Genomic DNA, 19,989 nt, shown 5'->3' with positions numbered 1-19,989 from the left:
CCTAGGAAGGCCACACCAAGAAGAGGACATTTGGGTAAAGACCTGAGGGAGGTGAACAAGTGAGGCCTGCAGCCGTCAGGGGGAGAAGATTCAGGCAGGGAGTGATAAGTACAAAGTCCTGGAGGCACCTGGTGTGTTTGAGGCACAGCACAAAGGCCGTGTGGCTAGAGCAGGTGGACAAGGGGAGAACCATGGAGGAAGGTCCCCAAGGGAATGGAGCCAGACTGATGATGGGCCTGGAAGCCATGGGAGCACTTTGGATTTTATTGAGAGGTGGGGAGATATTAAAAGGTTTTAGGTAGAGTGGCATTTTAAAGGAATTTCTCCCACTGCTCTTCGAGGAGAAACTAAAGTTGATCAAGGAGAAAGCTATGGCAGTATTCCAGGGGAGCGGCGGTGAGAGCTGGGACTGGTGGCAGCACCGGGAGCAGTCATGGGGGACAGTGGTCAGACGCTGCGTCTGTTCTGGAGGCAGAGCCTTTAGAGGTGTGAATGGATCAGATGTGGGCTGTGAAAGGAAGAGTGGAAGGGTTTGGGTCCAGAACTGGGGGACTGTCAGAGAAGCAGCTTTGTGAGGAAAGATCAGAGGATCCTTTCTGGACATGTAAGTGTAAAAACATGTCAGAAATCCAGACATTTACTGGGCATCCTTGTGAAAGGCCTCTGCTCCTTTCCTTAACTTGAGCAGGGGGCTGGGATGAGTGTAACAACTGCCTTCTGTCAAGAGAGCTGAATGTCCCGGTTAATTTCTTTTCTTTTTTTTTTAATTGGGGTGTAAGTTAATTTCTTTTATATTAAGTAAATTTAAAAGATTTCTTTGATTAGGCCAAGAATTGGCTAATAAGGATTAAGTATTTATTTACTTAATTACTTACTTACTTAGGTCACAAGGCCTTTTGAGGAGCTGATGAAAGATATGAACCCTCTCCCCCAAACAGTGCACATGTGCACATTCCATCTTGTATGCAGTATCAGGAAATTTATGGACCCCCTCCCTCCCACCTAGCCCAAACCGACATGCACTGTGTAGAGATTATCAAAAAAATAGGAAAATCCCCAAGGAATGTCTTAATGGGGTTTCCTTTATGCTTTTGTTTCTTTCCCAAAATTCCCCTTATAGTATACAAGAAAAATACAGCAACCTTAAAAGTATGAACATACTTTGCATATATGGCCTTTATTATGTTGAGGAATGATCCCTCTGAGAGTTTTTATCATAAATGGATGCTGGGTTTTGTTGAATGCTTTTTCTGCATATATTGATATGATCATGTGATTTTCACCCTTTTTGTTTATGTGATGTAGCATGTTTATTGACTTGAGAATATTGACCCAATCTTGCATTCCTGGAATAAATCCCATTTGGTCATGGTGTGTGATACTGTCAATGTATTGCTGGATCCTATTTGCTAATATTTTGTTGACAATTTTAGCATCTATGTTCATCAGTGATATCGGCCTGTAATTTTCTTTCTTTGTAGTATCTTTATCTGGTTTTGGAATTAGGATAATGCTGGCCTCCTAAAAAGAGCTTGAAAATCTTCCCTCCTCTTGAATTTTTTGGAACTTTTTTAGTTCTTTGACTGCTTGGTTAAACTCGCCTGTGAAGTCATCAGCCCAGGACTTTTGTTTACTGGGAGGTGTGTTTTTTTATTGCTGCTTGAATTTTACTTGTTGTGATCAGCCTTTTCAGGTTTTCTGATTCTTTCTGATTGAGTATTAAGAGATTGTATGTTTCTAGGAATTTGTCCATTTTGTGCAGGCCTTGCATAAGGATGTCCAGTTTGTTGGCCCATAGTTGTTCACAGCATTTGCTTACAATCCTTTGTATTTCTGTGATGTCAGTTGTTACTTTACCTCTTTCATTTCTGATTTTCATTTATGTGGATCCTCTCTCTTTATTTCTTGATAAGTCTGGTTAAAGGTCCTTCAATCTTGTTTATCTTTCCCTAGAACTAGCTCTTGGTTTCGTTGATCTTTTGTATTTATTTTTTTAGTCTCTATGTCACTTATTTCCACTCTGATCTTTATTATTTTCTTCCTTCTACCTACTCTGAACTTTTCTTCTTCTCTTTCTAAATCTTTTAGTTATAGGATTGGGTTGTTTATTTGAGCTTTTTCTTGTTTCATGAGATAGGCCTGTCATGCTATGAACTTCCCTGTCAGGATTGTTTTCACTGTGTCCCATAGATTTGGGTTTGTTTTGTGTTCATTTTCGTTTTTTTCCAGGAAGTTTTTTATTTCTTCCTTGTTCTTTTTTTTTTAATTTCTTTATTGATTAGGTTATTACATATGTGCCCTTATCCCCACAATACCCCCCAACCCACCCCCCACTCATGCCCTCACCCCCTGTTGTCTGTGTCCATTGGTTAGGCCTATATGCATGCATATAAGTCCTTTGGTTGATCTCTCCCCTTTACCCCCACCCTCCCCTACCTTCTCTCTGAGGTTTGACGGTCTGATCAATGTTTCTCTGTCTCTGGATCTGTTTTTGTTCATCAGTTTATGTTGTTCATTATATTCCACAAATGAGTGAGATCATGTGATATTTATCTTTCTCTGACTGGCTCATTTCACTTAGCATAATGCTCTCCAGTTCCATCCATGCTGTTGCAAATGGTAAGAACTCCTTCTTTTTTACCGAAGCATAGTATTCCATTGTGTAGATGTACTACCGTTTTTTAATCCACTTGTCTACTAATGGGCACTTAGGCTGTTTCCAAATCTTAGCTATGGTGAATTGTGCTGCTATGAACATAGGGGTTCATATATCCTTTCTAATTGGTGTTTCTAGTTTCTTGGGATATATTCCTAGAAGTGGGATCACTGGGTCAAATGGGAGTTCCATTTTTAGTTTTTTGAGGAAGCTCCATACTGTTCTCCACAGTGGCTGCACCAGTCTGCATTCCCACCAGCAGTGCACGAGGGTTCCTTTTTCTCCACATCCTCGCCAGCACTTGTCGTTTGTTGATTTGTTGATGATAGCCATCTGGCAGGTATGAGATAGTACCGCATTATCGTTTTGCTCTTCCTTGTTCTTATTAATAATCCATTCATTGTTTAATAATATGCTATTTAGCCTCCATGTGTTCAAATATTTTTGAGGTTTTTTATTGTAGTTGATTTCTAGTTTCATGCTATTGTGATCCGAGGAGATGCTTGATATATTTTCAATCTTCTTGAATTTGTTAAGACTTATTTTGTGTCCTAACATGTGGTATATCTTTGAGAATTTACCATGTGCATTTAAGAAAAATGTATATTCTGCCTGCACTTTGGGATGAAATGTTCTGTATCTTGTATATTCGGCAAAGTAACAAGATACAAAATTAACACCCAGAAATAAATGGCATTTTTATATATAAATAATGAACTCTCAGAAAGATAAACTAAAATAACAATCCCATTTATCATTGCAACAACAACAAAAAAGATATCTGAGAATAAACTTAACCAAGCAGGTATAAGACCAATACTCAGAAAACTATAGGACGTCGTCAAAAGAAATAGAGGAAGATACAAACAAGTGGAAGCATATACCGTGTTCATGGATTGGGAAAATTAACATCATTAAAATGTCTATACTACCCAAAGCAATCTTTAGATTCAACACAATTCCTATTAAAATGCCAATGGCATATTTCACAGGTCTAAAACAAATATTCTAAAAATTCATATGGAACCAAAAAAAGACCCTGAATAGCCTCAGCAATCTTGAAAAAGAAGAACAAAGTTGGAAGGACCACGAGAACAGATATCAAACTATATTACTATATTATAATCAAAACAGCCTGGCACTGACACAATAACAGATATATAGGCTAGTGGAACTGAACAGAGACCCTAGAAATCAACCCACACTATTATGGTCAATTAATATTTGACAAAAGAGGCAAAAGCATACAATGGAGTAAATATAGATTCTTCAAAAAATGGTGTTGGGAAAATAGGACAGGTACATACAAAAAAATGAAAATAGACCACCAACTCATACTATACACAAGAATAAACTCAAATAAAAGACTTAAATATAAGTCATGAAACCATAAAAATCCTAGAACAAAATATAGGCAGAAAAGTCTCAGACATCTCACATAGTAAGATTTTCATCAATACATATCCTAGGGCAAGGGAAACAAAGGGGGAAAAAAAACAAATAAATGGGACTACATCAAACTAAAAAGCTTCTGTAGAGCAAAAGAAACCATCAACAAAATGTCAACTGAATGGGAGAACATATTTGCCAATAATACATCTAATCAGGGGTTAATTTCCAAAGCATACAAAGAACTCATACAACTCAACACTAGGAAGACAAACAATCTAATTTAAAAATTGGCAAAGGACTTGAATAGAGACTTCTCCATAGAGGACATACAGATGACCAATAGGCATATGGAAAAATGCTCAATGTCACTAATGATCAGAGAGATGCAAATTAAAATGACAATGAGACATCACCTCACACCTGCCAGAATGGCTACCATCAATAAATCAACAAACAACAAGTGCTGGTGAGGATGTGGAGAAAAGGAAACCCATAGTACACTGCTGGTGGGAATACAGACTGGTGCAGCCACTGTGGAAAACAGTATGGAGTTTCCTCAAAAAATTAAAAATGGAAGTACTGTTTAACCCAGCGATCCCACTTCTGGGAATATATCCTAAGAATCTCTAAACACCAATCAGAAAGGATATATGCATCCCTAGTTCATAGCAGAGTTATTTACAATAGTTAAGATCTGGAAACAACCCAAGTACCCATCAGTTAAATGACTGGATAAAAAAGCTGTGGTACATTTATACAATGGAATAACCATGCAGCTGTAAAAAGAAGGATTTCTTACCGTTCATCAACAGCATGGATGAACCTGGAGACCACTATGCTAACTGAAATAAGCCAGTCAGAAAAAGACAAACATCACATGATCTCACTTATATGTGAATCTAGTGGGGGAAAAAATAAATTGATGAACAAAATAGGTCCAGAGGCATGGATGCATGGAACAGACTGACATATCTCACAGGGGAGGAGGAAGGGGAGCTGGAAAGAGATTAACCAAAGAACTTATATGTATACTAGTGGCCTGGTGCACGAAATTTGTGCACGGGGTGGGGGGGTCCCTCAGCCCACCCTGCACCCTCTCCAATTGGGGACCCCTTGGGGGATGTCCGACTGCCGGTTTAGGCCGGGATTGGGCCTAAACCAGCAGTCGGACATCCCTCTTGCAATCTGGGACTGCTGGCTCCTAACCACTCGCCTGCCTGCCTGCCTGATCACACCTAACTGCCTCTGCCTGCCTGCCTAATCGCCCCTAACCTCTCTGCCTGCCTACCTGATTGCCCCTATATGCCTCTGCCTGCCTGCCTGCCTGCCTGATCACCCCTAACTGCTCTCCCCTGCTGGCCTGATCTTGCCCCCAACTCCCTCTGCCTGTCTGATCACCCCTAACTGCCCTCCCCTGCTGGCCTGATCTTGCCCCCAACTGCCCTCCCCTGCCGGCCAGATCTCCCCCAGTTTCTGTCTCTCTTGTTTTTCCCAGCAGTCCTCCAGGACTCCCCGCCTCCCTGTGTCCCTCTTCCTCTTTCCTGGCTGGGAGGGGGTGGAGCCAGTGGGAGCCACTCCACCCTCTGCCAGCTCTCCCTTCCATCCAGGCCTCTTCAGGCCCGGTCTGTTTTGTTTCCTCATTCTGAGAGAGGCTCTGAGAGTGAGCTGGGAGGGAGGGAAAGAAAGGGAGAAAAGGCTGTGAGCTGGTAGGCACTCTGTGTGTCTGTGTGTGTGTGTGCGCGGTTGTGAGTGAGTGTGAGTGCCAGCCCTGCCCCCGCCCTCCCACCCCCGTCCTCATCTCCGCTGCCACAAGTCCCCACCCACCAGAGCCTGCTGCCTACACAGCCTAGGCTTTAGGTCAAGTCTTCAGTCGTTGTGGATGTGACAGACCCAGGGTTTTTATATATTAGGATATGCGTAGCCCATGGACACAGACAATAGTAGTGAAGACCTAAGGTGGGGCAGTCGCTGGTAGAGGGGAGAAGTGGGGGGAAAATAGAGAGCATCTGTAATAATGTCAACATAAAAAAATAAACTTAAAAAATAATTAATAAATAAAATGAAAATATTGTTATACTTTCTAAGAAAATATACTTTATACCTGACTATGTATAATAGTGTATATTACATGATGGTTATCATTGACACCTAAGTAAATATTTAATGTATTTTTATATGAATAAGGCTTCTCCTTCCCTTTCTCTCTTCCTCTCTCTCTCTTCCTCTCTCTCTTTCTCTCTCTTTCTTACTCTCTCTCTCTCTTTCTCTCTCTCTCTCTCTCTCTCTCTCACACACACACACACACACACACAAATATGCACACACATATATCACCTTGATTCAATAAATAAATGGCATCATACAGCACAGACCAAACTTTGACAGCTCTGGATTCACACCAGCTTTATGAATCCACAGCCTTTTTTCTTGTGAGACACTTTAAATTTCATGACCCCATTGTAGTAATAAAAGTGCATAAAATTAATGAGAAAAAAATGCTGTTTTTCACAGTTTTCCCATCTGGGCTGATTTCTGGTGAGTACTGTTATACTATATTGAGCCAATTTGATTAGTAATTATCATCATGCCTTGCAAAGTTGCTAGAAGGGAAGGTGTCTGTCAAGTATATTATTACAATGCCTGTACCTACTTTTCCAAGGGGTATCATTTTTCATATCCTGATGAGCTGCCACATATTCCCCACCTGTTCTCCAAAAACATCATCATAGTTGACAGGTCTTTATTGCCTCAGCCCAAAAGCCATGCCCGTGGCATACTGTGGAGGTGAACCTGCACTAATTGATTCTGTCATTTTGAAGAGGCAGAAACCACATCTGCGGGAGCCTGGTTGGTTCTTTTGTTTTAATGAAGCAAAAGTCACCGCCATGTTTGTCTGTGCCTGTCTGCAAAGTGACAGTGATTTATCTCATGCTGAAAGCAAGTTCAGGGGCCTCCTTGAGAAGCACATAAATCTACCAGCCCCCTTGTGACAGATGTTGAAGCCCTGCCAAATACCCTCACAGGGAGTCCTCCGGAGGAAGCCTTCCCACTTCCCAATGCCAAAAACTCAGTGTCCAATTCCCTTCTCCCCAAATGCTGTCATATTTAACAGAAACCAAGCAACTATGCTTCTTTTAGCTAAATCTAGAGGCTGTTTCCTGCTTTTCTTGAATAAACTCGTTAGTAAAAATCACAACCTAATTCAACTTCCTCATTGTGGAGATTAAAGAAACAATGATTAGGGAGACTTTGAACCTGTCCATACAAAGAAGGGGCACTGTTCACCCAGGAAATGTGAGGGTGAGAGCAGGGTGGGTTATACTGAGTGTTAGATGTCAGGGGAATCTCCTGTGTAGATACCATGTGAGCGACTTAAGAGGCTCTAGGACAGGGCAGGGCCATGGAGAGCGGGTGCAAAGCCATGGCCAGAGCCGCCATGGTACCCACCTGCATCTCCATGGCAGGATCCAGCTTCCTGTCACATCCTCATCCCTTCTCTTTGCTTTCCTTGTCTGCTCTCCCAAGGAATTTTTACCCCTAATATAGTGATCATTTGTTCTTCTTTTCCACAGCCATGCTTAGCCTTTCTATTTCACAAATGTAGAGGTTTGGCTCCAGAAGTTTGCACTCTGGCCGATTCTGAGGGGCGTGTGTCTCTCCACACATCGCTGCTGTGTGCGGGTCTCTCTCTGCCTGAGCATTCTAGTGAGGGATTCCCCAGCAGCCCTGAGAAGCCTGAACCTACAGCCCACACTGTCAGGAAACTGTTTTTATTGCTAACCTAGATCCTTCCATCAGAAAGGCCTTTTCTTCCCTACATGTGCTAAAAGGAGAGGCATGACCTGCTTTACATGTGCAACATAAAAGGCAATTAGTTCAAGACTCTGATGTGCACAATTAAATTTTTCTCTAAAGATTCACTATCTTTAATCAGAGATCCTTGAGTAAGTATCAATGGCAATAGTACAAAGTGAGGGACTTGTAAAAAGGAAGTGAAAGAATGGATGTGTGACAGGTTGCTTGCTTTGGGGATTCCTTCCACACGAGTGCTGCAGGCCCCCGATCTCAGAAGAGGGTCCCACACCCCGGACTCTAATGTTAGATCTGAAGAACTTGTTTCTCACAAATATTTTCCTCTGAATACCAATACAATCATTACTGGCTGAATTGTTTTATCGGACTGAAAGAAGCAGTACTTAATATAAAAATGCAAGACCTGTTTTTGACTGGGTCTTGTTGATCCACTTAAGCTTATCACTGATTTGAAATACCTTTCAGAATCAAAATATGCCTACTCTCTACCCCAGATACCCTTGTAATGATGTTTATATCACTTTTTATTTATACAAGAAGAAATGGCCATAACAATATAGTATAAACATTCCAAGTAAGATGGATGAGAATTGCTTTCTTTTCCTTACTTTCAATATGAAATAATAACCAATAGGTCTCTGTGAAATTTACTTTAAGATATAACATTGTATATCCTCTTCTAGCCCCTCTCCCCAGCCACATATGCATATTTCTTCACCATCTCTCCACTTAAATGAAAGTATCTACATTTTTTTCTTTAACATATTCCCTCTTATCCTCTGAAATAATCATTTCTGGATTTACGTGGGCTGATGTTGAAATGGCCCCTCTCTACTGAGGATACATTTCATCATGGAGTTCCTGGTCACTGAAGAATATTTCTGAATTTCCCTCTGAACATCTATGTAAACCCTTTTCCCCACTCTCTGCCAAAATACCCAGCCATAATTTGGAATGTATATTTAAAGGAAAACTAAGCGATCATTGAAATGCAGGTTTTTCAAATGTAATAGACCCTTAAAACTGATTTTATAACACATATACAAGATAATTTTCCCAAGGATTTCTTCTAATCAGTTTCTTGAAATGGCAACTGGGCAAATGTTACACAATTTCCCCTCTGTCACATTCAGAGTCAGAGAAATAGTGTGATGTCCCCAAAGAAACATGCTGGCACTGGGTGTGGATGGCAGGGTGAATCAGGAAAGCATTTTCACTTTTAGGTTATGATGGAGAATCAGTGTAGCCCCAAAAGTGGCCAGGTCCCTAAGCAAAGAAGCCAAGAACTGGGTCGGTGTGAAAAGTTAATCATGTATTTGTTCTTCCCAGGGGCCAGTCTCTTGGATCTAGGTTGAGGCCATGTTAGCATGGTGAGATGAAAAAACATGAAAGACTCCTGACTTTCTGAGAATTCATTTCATTTGAGTACTACAGACACACACGAAGACACCCCTCCTGACCTTCTAGAACTACTTTTCCTGGAGAAAGAGAGCTCCAGATGATTATGAGACTGGTAACCTTTAAAAGCCTAAATTAATGTTTCCTTTAAAATTAGACACATATACTCTTCTAGATTTCTAAGGATTTATACTCCCCTTCTGGAAGCAATTTTATATTCAGTGCACAAGCACAGTCTGTTGTTATTTGGAGGTTGATGGTCTAGTACAAGAATTTCCCAAACCTTCCATTCTCCTTCCTCTCAATTCTCTGCCTAATCACTGGTCATTTCACAGCTCATTCAATCAAGTGCCAGGTGGGGGACTCAAACAAGCATATAGTTGTCGAGGGCTAAGGTGTCTTGGCAAAGTGTCCAGTGAAGTGAACACCAGTGCTGAGTTCCCAGGACATGGGTTCAAGCTGTGCCACTTACAGATCTATAATACTCCTGTATAATAAAAGGCTAATATGCTAATAGACCGAATGGTGGAACAACTGGTCGCTATAATGCGCACTGACCACCTGGGGCAGATGCTCAATGCAGGAGCTTCCCCCTGGTGGTCAGTGTGTTCCCACAGGGGGAGCACTGCTCAGCCAGAAGCCGGGCTCACAGCTGGCGAGTGCAGTGAGGAATGGGCCTAAGCCATTAGTTGGACATTTCCCGAGGTCTCCCAGACTGCGAGAGGGCACAGGCTGGGCTGAGGGATCTCCGACCACACGAGTGCACAAATTTGTGCACCAGGCTTTTAGTAAAAGCATAATATGCTAATTAGACCAGATGTCCTTCCAGACAACCTTCCAGACGAAGCCGGGGTTTCCAGAGAAGCCCCGGTCCCAGGTGCCTGCTGGTGGCCAGAGGGAAGCCTGGGTCCCGAGTGCTGGGTGCCAGAGGGAAGCCAGTATGGGCAGCCGGGGGAAGGAAGGCCTACTCTTGCACGAATATTGTGCATCGAGCCTCTAGTTCAGTGGTTCTCAACCTGTGGGTCTCGACCCCTTTGGCAGTTGAATGACCCTTTTACAGGGGTCGCCTAAGACCATCCTGCATGTCTGATATTTACATTACAATTCATAACAGTAGCAACATTACAGTTATGAAGTAGCAACGAAAATAATTTTATGATTGGGTCACAACATGAGGAACTCTATTTAAAGGGCCAGAAGGTTGAGAACCACTGCTCTAGTTAGACTATAAATGCTGCAGGGTGTTACTGTTTGTGTGACTGTAATCAGGTGAGTTAGCTTTAATGCATGTTGATTTATTAATTTATTGGGAATGACAATAACATCTATCTTATTGTAATGAAACAATCTATATATATATATATATATGTATAAAAAGCCCGTGGCCCTAACTCCGTAACAACCAAAGACGGGCGTGGGTAGGCAGGGTTGTGAGCCCAGCAGGGCGGCGGGCGGGTGGGCAGGGCTCACGTGATTGGGGCTGCGAGCACTACAAGGCCATGTGGGTGGGTGGGGCTGCATGATTTCGTGTGCTGGGCTTCTAGGTCACATATAAAGCATTAAGGGTTGTAGTTATATATTATGGTAACCATTGTTATCATAGTTTTATAAAACCAAATGTATCCCTTAACCTTCTGTCTTCAGTGCAATATAAATACTGTAAAATACTCTGTAAAATAATGCCTGCCTCACAGAATTTCTGTAAGAATTATCCTATTTGATAATATGGAAGTATATAAATAATGGGCATTAAAATAGTAGCCATCGAGTTCTAAAAAGCTTGAGTCAGAAGAGTAATAAGAGATTACTTTGGAGAACCACAACCTCATGGAGGGAGAGCAAGGAGTAATAAGACCCCAAAGGAGATGGCTAGGTAGACAAGCAAGGTGGCTTGCCACACTCCACAGTTGCCAAAAGTGGGCTCTGAGATGTAATAGACAGTTTCTGACTCACAGCATAGCAAATGGCAGGAACATCAAACAGGTGAGCTGGTTTCCTGAGTCCCACACCCACTGGGAACACGATGGGCCTAGATGTAAGCCACTCACACAAGGGGTTGTGCAATAGCTGAGGCACACAGGGTCCAGGACTCAGGGCCTTTTGTAGCAAGCAGCAAACATGCCAGTCCTCCTGCTTCCCCTGAGGAGCAAGCAGCATTCTCACCATGGTGGCTGTGACCTGCTTAGTTCCTATGTGACCAGCTACAGGAAGTGCTCAGTATCAGGGATGGCTATGGCTTGAAGTTTGGCACACCCAGGAAGGACACGCAGGAGTGCTTGGGGCCTGTGGTGGACTGTCATTCCCCCAAAATTCAGAGTTTATAAGCCAATAATTCCATTCCTAGGCATATACACAACAAGATACAAAATACTCATAGCAGTGTTATTTTTAACATCCTCAGCTGGCATTGGCTAAACTGTCCATCGACAAGAATAGATTGGATAAATAAATAACAGCATATGCATACAATGGACTACTTAGACCAATAAACAAACTACAGCTACACCAAGCAACCAGGATAAATCACATAAACACCATGTTGAGTGAAAGGATCCAGACGCAAAAGAATACATACTTTATGATTCCACTTATCTAAAGTTAAAAGCAGGCCTAACAAGTCCATGGTGCAGGAAGCCAGTTACCTTGGGGAAGGGGGGGATGTGTGATTGGCAAGGAGCTTCGGGGATACTAGTCATCAAGAAAGTGCTCTTTCTTTTTTTTTTTTAGAAAGAATTTCTTTTTTATTGAGAGTTGGTTCTGTGGGTATATTTTCTTTGTGACAAATCATTGAGTTGTCAAGCTGTAAGCTTATAACTTGTGCACTATTTTGCATACATATTTCAGTAAAACAATTGTTTTAGAGTTGTGTATTTACTATTTAAAATTCCACAGTTTTCTACGAGAGTTTCTTGTGATAATACTTCCTCAGCTAATGAATTGATTTTTAAAGTGTCTTATTTAAAGAAGTAGGGCCAAGTAGAAGACTGGGATGATTGGGCAATGGCTAAACTACCCCCTTTAATGATAACCACCTCCTGCCAGCAGCAAGAAGGAGGCAACTGTTAGCAAGTCAGCCTCTCTAGCAAGACAAGTCCACCTCCTTTCCATTACATGCCCTTGACATCTGAATTGAAAGCCTCTCCGGCAAAAAGGAACACTTGTGCACTGCTGGTGGGAATGCAGACTGGTGCAGCCACTATGGAAGACAGTATGGAGGTTCCTCAAAAAATTGGAAATGGAACTCCCATTTGACCCTGTGATCCCACTTCTAGGAATATATCCCAAGAAACCAGAAACACCAATCAGAAAGGATATATGTACCCAGATGTTCATAGCAGCACAATTCACCATAGCTAAGATCTGGAAACAGCCTAAGTGCCCATCAGTAGATGAATGGATTAGAAAACTGTGGTACATCTACACGATGGAATACTATGCTGCTGTTAAAAAGAAGGAACTCCTACCATTTGCAACAGCAAGGATGGAACTGGAGAGCATTATGCTAAGTGAAACAAGCCAGTCAATGAAGGAAAAATACCACATGATCTCACTCTTTCATGGATAATTAAGACCACTACAAACTTTTAAACAATAATAAATACAGTGGCAGAGTTGCCTCAAACTGATTGTTGGACTGCAGTGGGAAGGCCAGAGAGGGGTGGGGGACAGGAGGGAGGGGAGTAAGAGATCAACCGAAGGACTTGTATGCACCCATATAACCATAACTAATGGACATAAGACACTGGGGGGTAAGGGAGGGCAGGGGCTTGTCAAGGGCGGGGGGGAAAAAAGGACACTTATGTAATACCCTTTGTAATACTTTAAGCGAAAAATAAAAAAAAATAAAAAAATAATAATTTATAGTTTAAAAAAAAAAAAAAAAAGAAAGCCTCTCCGGCATCACAGATAGAGACTCTCCTAAATGAGCAATAAAAAGGACATCACTGCCTTGGCCAGTTTTGCTCAATGATTAGAACAATTCCCGGTCAAGGGCTTATACCTGGGTTGCAGGCCTGATCCTGGCCAGGGTCCAGCATGTGTAGGAGGCAACTGATCTTTGTGGACACATGGATGTTTCTCTCTCCCTCCCTCCCTTCCACTCTCTCTAAAAATCAATGGAAAAAATATGGATTAACCAAAAGAAAAGGAAATCACTAACATTCCCTGGTGATTAATTGCCTTGTCATTAGGAGGAGAGAAATGATGAGGCTTTTGTTGCCTGGCAGACTTGAACCACTGACCAGGCCTTTAGTAAGGCTTAAACAGGAGATCTGAGCTTCTTGTATCCTAGCCCAGGCCAAGAGGAAAATCCTAGCACTGAGTAATTTAAACAGTGTATGGATGCTACCATAGCCCAGAACCATGGTCGGCACACTGCGGCTCACGAGCCACATGCGGCTCTTTGGCCCCTTGAGTGTGGCTCTTCCTAAGCCTTAGGAGTACCCTAATTAAGTTAATAACAATGTACCTACCTATATAGTTTAAGTTTAAAAAATTTGGCTCTCAAGAGAAATTTCAATCGTTGTACTGTTGATATTTGGCTCTGTTGACTAATGAGTTTGCCGACCACTGCCTTAGAGCCTCGTTTCCTGCTGCCATGTCTCCAGCAGAGAGGAGGATGGGGGCTTAGAGGAGTTCTGTTCAAACTTTCATGCACATAAGGAACACCTGGGAATCCTGTGAAAATGCAGGCGCTGGTGCAGTACACCTGACAGGGGCCTGCGATTCCACATTTCTAGCAAGCTCCCAGGTGATGCTGCCAGTCCCAGGACCAAATTTTGAGTAGCTTGCTTTTAAAAATACCCTGAGAGCCTAAATTAATTGTTGTAAGTGGGATTCAGAAATTGAGGATGGGGTGAAAATAATAAAATTCCCAAAGTGTTTACTAGAAAAAAAAAAAAACACCTCATTTCTAAATATATTTAAAGACAATAGGCAGATACAGCTAGAAAAACATTAATTTATTAACTGGCCTTACCATGAGAGCCTAAGGTTGCTGTAAAATAGTAAGATATTGCAATATGTCCATAATTCTATCTCATTTCAAGTTTGTGCTTGTTTTTCCCCTAATGAGCGCTTCATGCACCACTTTCAGTGGTTCTCAACCTTCCTAATGCCGCGACCCTTTAATACAGTTCCTCATGTTGTGGTGACCCCCAACCATAAAATTATTTTCGTTGCTACTTCATAACTGTAATTTTGCTACTGTTACGAATCGTAATGTAAATATCTGATATGCAGGATGTGTTTTCAGGGGTCGCGACCCACAGGTTGAGAACCGCTGGAAGCCTAGCTATGCTTACTCAGAAGGGGGAATGTTCTTTTAGCATTAGATATTTATCTTGTAAGCAGCAGGAGCCACCTGGAGTTTTTTTAAAGCGGGTAGAAGGGGCAGGCCAGTAGGAGACCTCAGTTCTAGCATCAGCCATGCCTCTCACTAGCTAGTTAGAGCGCAGGGCTCCTCTGGGCCTGTTACTCCCTCATCTGTAAAATGAGAGCCTGTGAAAAGATGTCCACATCTACCCAGGCCGCATCTTTAAGTCACCAATGGCAAACATTTAGCAACTTGATTTGAGCGAATAACCCTGAATTCCCCCAGAAGGCCCCTTTCTTACATACCTAGTACAAGAGGTGCAGAATGTGCTGTGCAGCCAGCGCCTTCTGTTCATTCCTCGGCGTCGACCGCCCCCTGCAGGCGCTCTCCGGGACTGACTCGCCTTGTGGTCAGGGCCCTGTCTTTGGAGACAGACACACCTTTCCTTCACTTAAACCACTGAGCATAGGACAGAGCAGGACGGGGCATAAACGCCTTTTTCATTAGCGCAGAGGCGAAAGCCGGTTAATAAAGACCCAGAGAAGAGGAAGGGCCTTCAGGGTGTAGATGAAGGAAGGAAACAAGATGAGTTTTAGCTCTCCCAACAGCAGCATATGAAAGAGTAGCTTTGTTTATTTATTTTGTCTAGTTCCCTGGCTCCCTAGCTGGAGTTTTATACACATTCCTTATGAGATTCTTGGGATTTTTTTTTTTTTTTTTTTTTTTTTTTTGCCCCGCCGGTGTGGCTCATTGGTTGGGTGTCGTCCTATGAATCAGGAGGTCATGGTTTGATTCCCGGTCAGGGCACATGCCCAGGTTGCAGGCTCCATCCCCATTGTGGGGCATGGAGGAGGCAGCCTATCAATGATTCTCTCTCATCATTGATCTTTCTATCTCTCTCTCTCCCTCTCCCTTCCTCTCTGAAACCAATAAAAATATATTATACAAAAAAATAAATTAATTTTTTAAAATTTAAAATAAGAATCTTGGAATTTTCCACAGAAGAATATGTATAATGTATTATATTGCTACCATAATAGAGAACATTTTGACCAGAAAGCTTGTATCTCTCTTTATGTGTCAGTAAATGATTGTTCAGTGCTTCTCTATGGGTAAGTTAAGCCATCTTCATTGGGGTAAATATTATATTTCCATTCTTTCTCGCTCAAGGCATAAAAAATTACTATCATTTATCATGATGCAAAAGTAATTAAGTGGGCAGAAGTCATCTTTTCAATATCTGAGTATGATTCTGGAAAAGCTTTTGACTGCCAACAGTCCTAATTATTACTGTCTTTGTACCTAACTGATTTGCTCAGAGAACATGTGGCCATTTGAATACTATTTGATTCTGGTGATAATGGATTGGTGCAGCATGTTTTCATTCTGCTCAACAATGGTTTAAAATATGTTTCTGCCTTATATGGTGGGCAATTATACTTTCTGTTCAGAATCTGTTAAGTTAATGATTCTTCACATTTACTGCAAAACCTTTTTATTCTTTCTATTTGGATGAATGAATAGTTATTTTCTCTAAATATAAGTTTCAGAACTGTTGCATTTCTACAGCTAAAGCTGTGGTAAAACATAGCAAGTGAATGTGCATTCGTGTGTATTTCATGGCACATTAAAATTGTATTTTAAATGCCTTTTTCTATGGTCACGTCTGGTCTTTCCATGCCTTAATTAAGGCACCAGGATAGCTATAGTATAAGGAATTGTGGGAGCCAGTGATGTATTGGAAGGCAGGAGGCGATACTCAGTAGGGCAGTCTGGTCATTAGAAACCACCTGCATTTCCCAGCTAATCAGACAAGAATGCTGCATGCCGAAACCGGTTTGGCTCAGTGGATAGAGTGTCGGCCTGTGGACTGAAGGGTCCCAGGTTCGATTCCAGTCAAGGGCATGTACCTGGGTTGCGGGCACATCCCCAGTGGGAGATGTGCAGGAGGCCGCTGATCGATGTTTCTCTCCCATCGATGTTTCTAACTATCTATCTCTCTCCCTTCCTCTCTGTAAAAAATCAATAAAAATATATTTTAAAAAAAATGCTGCAAATCAGAGAAGAACAAGAGGAAAGTCCCGCCATCTCCCTTGGCTCATGCCTTCCTTCCTCTCCACTGACTACAGCACTGACCCATCCATCAGGCTGGGACATGGAATACACAGGAGCCTCATGCACAGTGGTGCTCGAGCCCACACACATAGACCCTGATTCATCACAGCAGAAGTTTAAAGATTTGGAAATTAACTGCTTATTCTCAGGCATGAACTCAGGTCTAACATCCAGTTTGGGAGTAAGTCAGGGGCCATGTTATTAGTCTTTTCCTACAGATGGTCGCTGGCACGATGGTTCGGCTTACAATTTTTCTGTTCTAGCATGGTGCAAAGCCTTATGTATTCAGTAGAAATCGTACTTTGAATTTTGAATTTTTGTCTTTTCCTAGCTAGTGATATGCAGCATGATACTCTCATGATGCTGGGCAGTGGCACTGAGCCACAGCTCATAGCAAGGCATGCAATCAATCACAAGAGTAAGCAACTGATAGCCTACAGTGTACATGTTGCCAGCGTTATTTACAATAAGTTTATTGGGATGCAAACCCATAGTTAAGTCAAGCTTCATGAATGGATGCAACCACCCCAAAACTTAGTGGCATAAAACAATATTGTGATCATGGATTTTGCAAGTCAGTAACTCAGATGGGGCAACATGAGGATGGTTTGTCTCTGCCCAATATGTCTGGAGCATCAGTTGGGAAAATTAATGCCTGAGGGAGCTGGAATCATCTAGAGGTATCTTCACTCACATTCTGGCTTCTGGGACTGGTGTTGGCTGGGACCTCAATGAGCTGTTGGCCAGAACCTCTGACGGTAGTGTGCCTATGGGCCACATTGTGGTGGCAGCTTACCATGATGTGTATGAACATGCATGAGACCCAGACCTGCAGCAACCACCTTGTAAGGAAGGGAGATCCCTGAAAACAAAGGTCAGAACACAAGATGGTGAAGCTGAGAGATGGAAAGAACCGGAACCACTGAATTAATCTCGAGTACTCTACCTCCAACTTCCTGTTCAGTGAAATAAAATTTTCTGCATGTTTTTTTAAAGAATGGGTTCAATATTATGCAATGCGAAGAGGACATTTGAACTGTGAAGAATATCTTCACCATCTGAGGACATGGACAGGGATGTGCATGGATTTAATGTGCAAATAGTATCTTACCCTTTATCAACATTTCCCTAATTATTAGTGAGACTGAACATCTTTTTATAACATGGTGGCATATAAATGTATTTTCCTGTAAATTCATGTATCTATTTTCCTGTGATTACCTCTTTATAGCTTTTCCCCATTTTATTTGAATTGGTTGCATTGTTCTTTATTCATTTTTCAGTCTAATTTACATGTTATGGATGTGAACCCTTTTTGTTACATTGTGTAGTGTTGCAGGTATGTTCCCTATTCAATGACTGTTTCATTCCTTTTTACGGAGAAATAGTATTCCATGACATGGATATACCACATTTTACTTATCTGTGTGTCTATTGATAGACATTTGGATTATTTCCAAATTTAGGTTTTATGGATAATGCTGCCACGAACCTCATAGAAACTTTTGGAGTTTGTTACATTCCAATAAAAAATTCTGTGGGAATTTTTATTGCAATTGCATTAAATTTATAGATTATTTGGGGAAATTTTATTACAATATTTCATATTTCCATCCAGGAAAATTGTTTTCCTTTATAGTTACTTAGGCCTTATATATTGCCTGCCATGAAGTTTTATCGTTTTCTTCATAAAATTCTGGTGCATTTCTTTTTTATAATTCCTACTTATTTATAATGTTTTTTCATTTTGAATGGAATTTTTAAATTAAAATTTCTATTTTGTGAAAGCACTGAAAAGAAACGGGCACAAAGGAAAAGCTTACAAATTACACAGGACAGAATTCTGGGGCGAGGCGGTCGCAGCTGTCATCTTCCTCCCCAGATGCCGAGGCAAAGGTGAACGGCGAAATTGTTTCATAGTTTGAGAATTTAATTGCTCTCTGGTGTCACCAGACCATGATGATTTCCTGTGAAAGGTTTTCCTTCTGCGACACCATGCAGGAGTTGAGCAATCATGGGAGGGCATTTATATTATTTGCCCCAGCATTTTAGGTGCCGTGTTAATGATAGCACTGCCGCATCTTACTACCGTCTACATTATAGAATGTGACTAAATGCATCCCTTTTATTGATCTCTTCCAGGATTTCCAATGAACACTCCCCCAAACTCCAGATCCGGAGTCACAGTTACTTGAGGGCAGTAAGTGAAGTCTCCATCAACCGAAGCCTAGACAGCCTTGACCCTGCTGGCCTGCTCACGTCACCAAAGTTCCGCTCCAGGAATGAGAGCTACATGCGAGCCATGAGCACCATCAGCCAGGTGAGCACCTTGGCCACAGGCCATTAACTGCACAAGGGTTACTGGACACTGAGAGTGACGAAGTGATGAGTCAGTCATTCCCCCAGGAGACCACTGCTGAATCAGGCACGAGGCCTGGTCTGAATGCTGCTTGCGTTTGGCCCCTGATATCAACAATCTACCAGCAGGTGAGGGGTCTTCTGCAGATAAATAAAGCACATCAGGGGAGTTCTTGGAAATTCATGAGCATCAGTAAATTTGTCAGCAAGAAGTCAATAGATGAGGCTTCAGTTGTAAGATGGCCAAAGGATAAAAGGACATGGTAGACATCACTGGCAAAACCAAGGCAGTGTCCAATCATAAAAGCACAAGTATCAAGCAGGCCATCAAGACAAGAAATGAGATATAATCTATTTACCTGCAGTGGGTCCTAGGTGAATAGTGTGGCTTGGTAATGAGACAGAAGTCCACTTCTAAGAACTGGTACACAGGACTGGAGATGAAGACTCAAAGTTTGCCCAGCCAGCATAGCTCAGTGGTTGAGAGTCGACCTTATAAACCAGGAGGTCATGGTTCCATTCCTGGTCAGGGTACATTCCCAGGTTGTGGGCTCGATCCCCAGTGTGGGACGTGTAAGAGGCAGCTGATCAATGATTCTCTCTCATCATGGATGTTTCTATCTCTCTCTCCCTCTCCCTTCCTCTCTGAAATCAATAAAAATATATTTTTAAAAAAACACTCAATAAATGCAACGTATTCGGCTAAAGCTTTTCTAGTCTCTCCCACTCAGGGTCTCAGAGGGCATGGGAGAGCGGTGTGAAAAGGACCTGAGACTCTTGGGGCACCTGACCTTGCGGCTTTCAGGGGTCACCAGGAAAGCAGAAGGTACCTCAGAAGCTTCCTCTGGAAGGACGAAAAGAAGGTTATTTTTAATGATGTGTAGGAACATTTCATTTAAAGTTATCTCACAATTTAAGAAATACGCACTATGCTATTAATTCA

The 19,989-nt window shown here is 41.9% G+C and overlaps 1 protein-coding gene across 16 annotated transcripts in view; it reads left to right on the top strand.

The window, feature by feature from the left end:
* The window catches only part of DLGAP1 (DLG associated protein 1), a 626,931-nt gene that overhangs the window by 473,690 nt on the left and 133,252 nt on the right, over positions 1–19,989 (top strand). For all 16 annotated transcript variants that reach the window (XM_070420578.1, XM_070420579.1, XM_070420581.1 and 13 more), the window contains one exon: positions 18,831–19,008. In XM_070420578.1, the coding sequence (XP_070276679.1) occupies positions 18,831–19,008 (178 nt within the window). The remainder of the gene's footprint in view (positions 1–18,830; positions 19,009–19,989) is intronic.

The sequence above is a fragment of the Myotis yumanensis genome, unplaced genomic scaffold (assembly GCF_028538775.1).
Source record: "Myotis yumanensis isolate MYYU_CA2020_CCGP unplaced genomic scaffold, mMyoYum1.0.hap1 SCAF_7, whole genome shotgun sequence".
Lineage (NCBI taxonomy): Eukaryota > Metazoa > Chordata > Mammalia > Chiroptera > Vespertilionidae > Myotis > Myotis yumanensis.
Note: the sequence above shows the minus strand (reverse complement) of the source record. Positions and strands in the feature narration are given on the sequence as shown.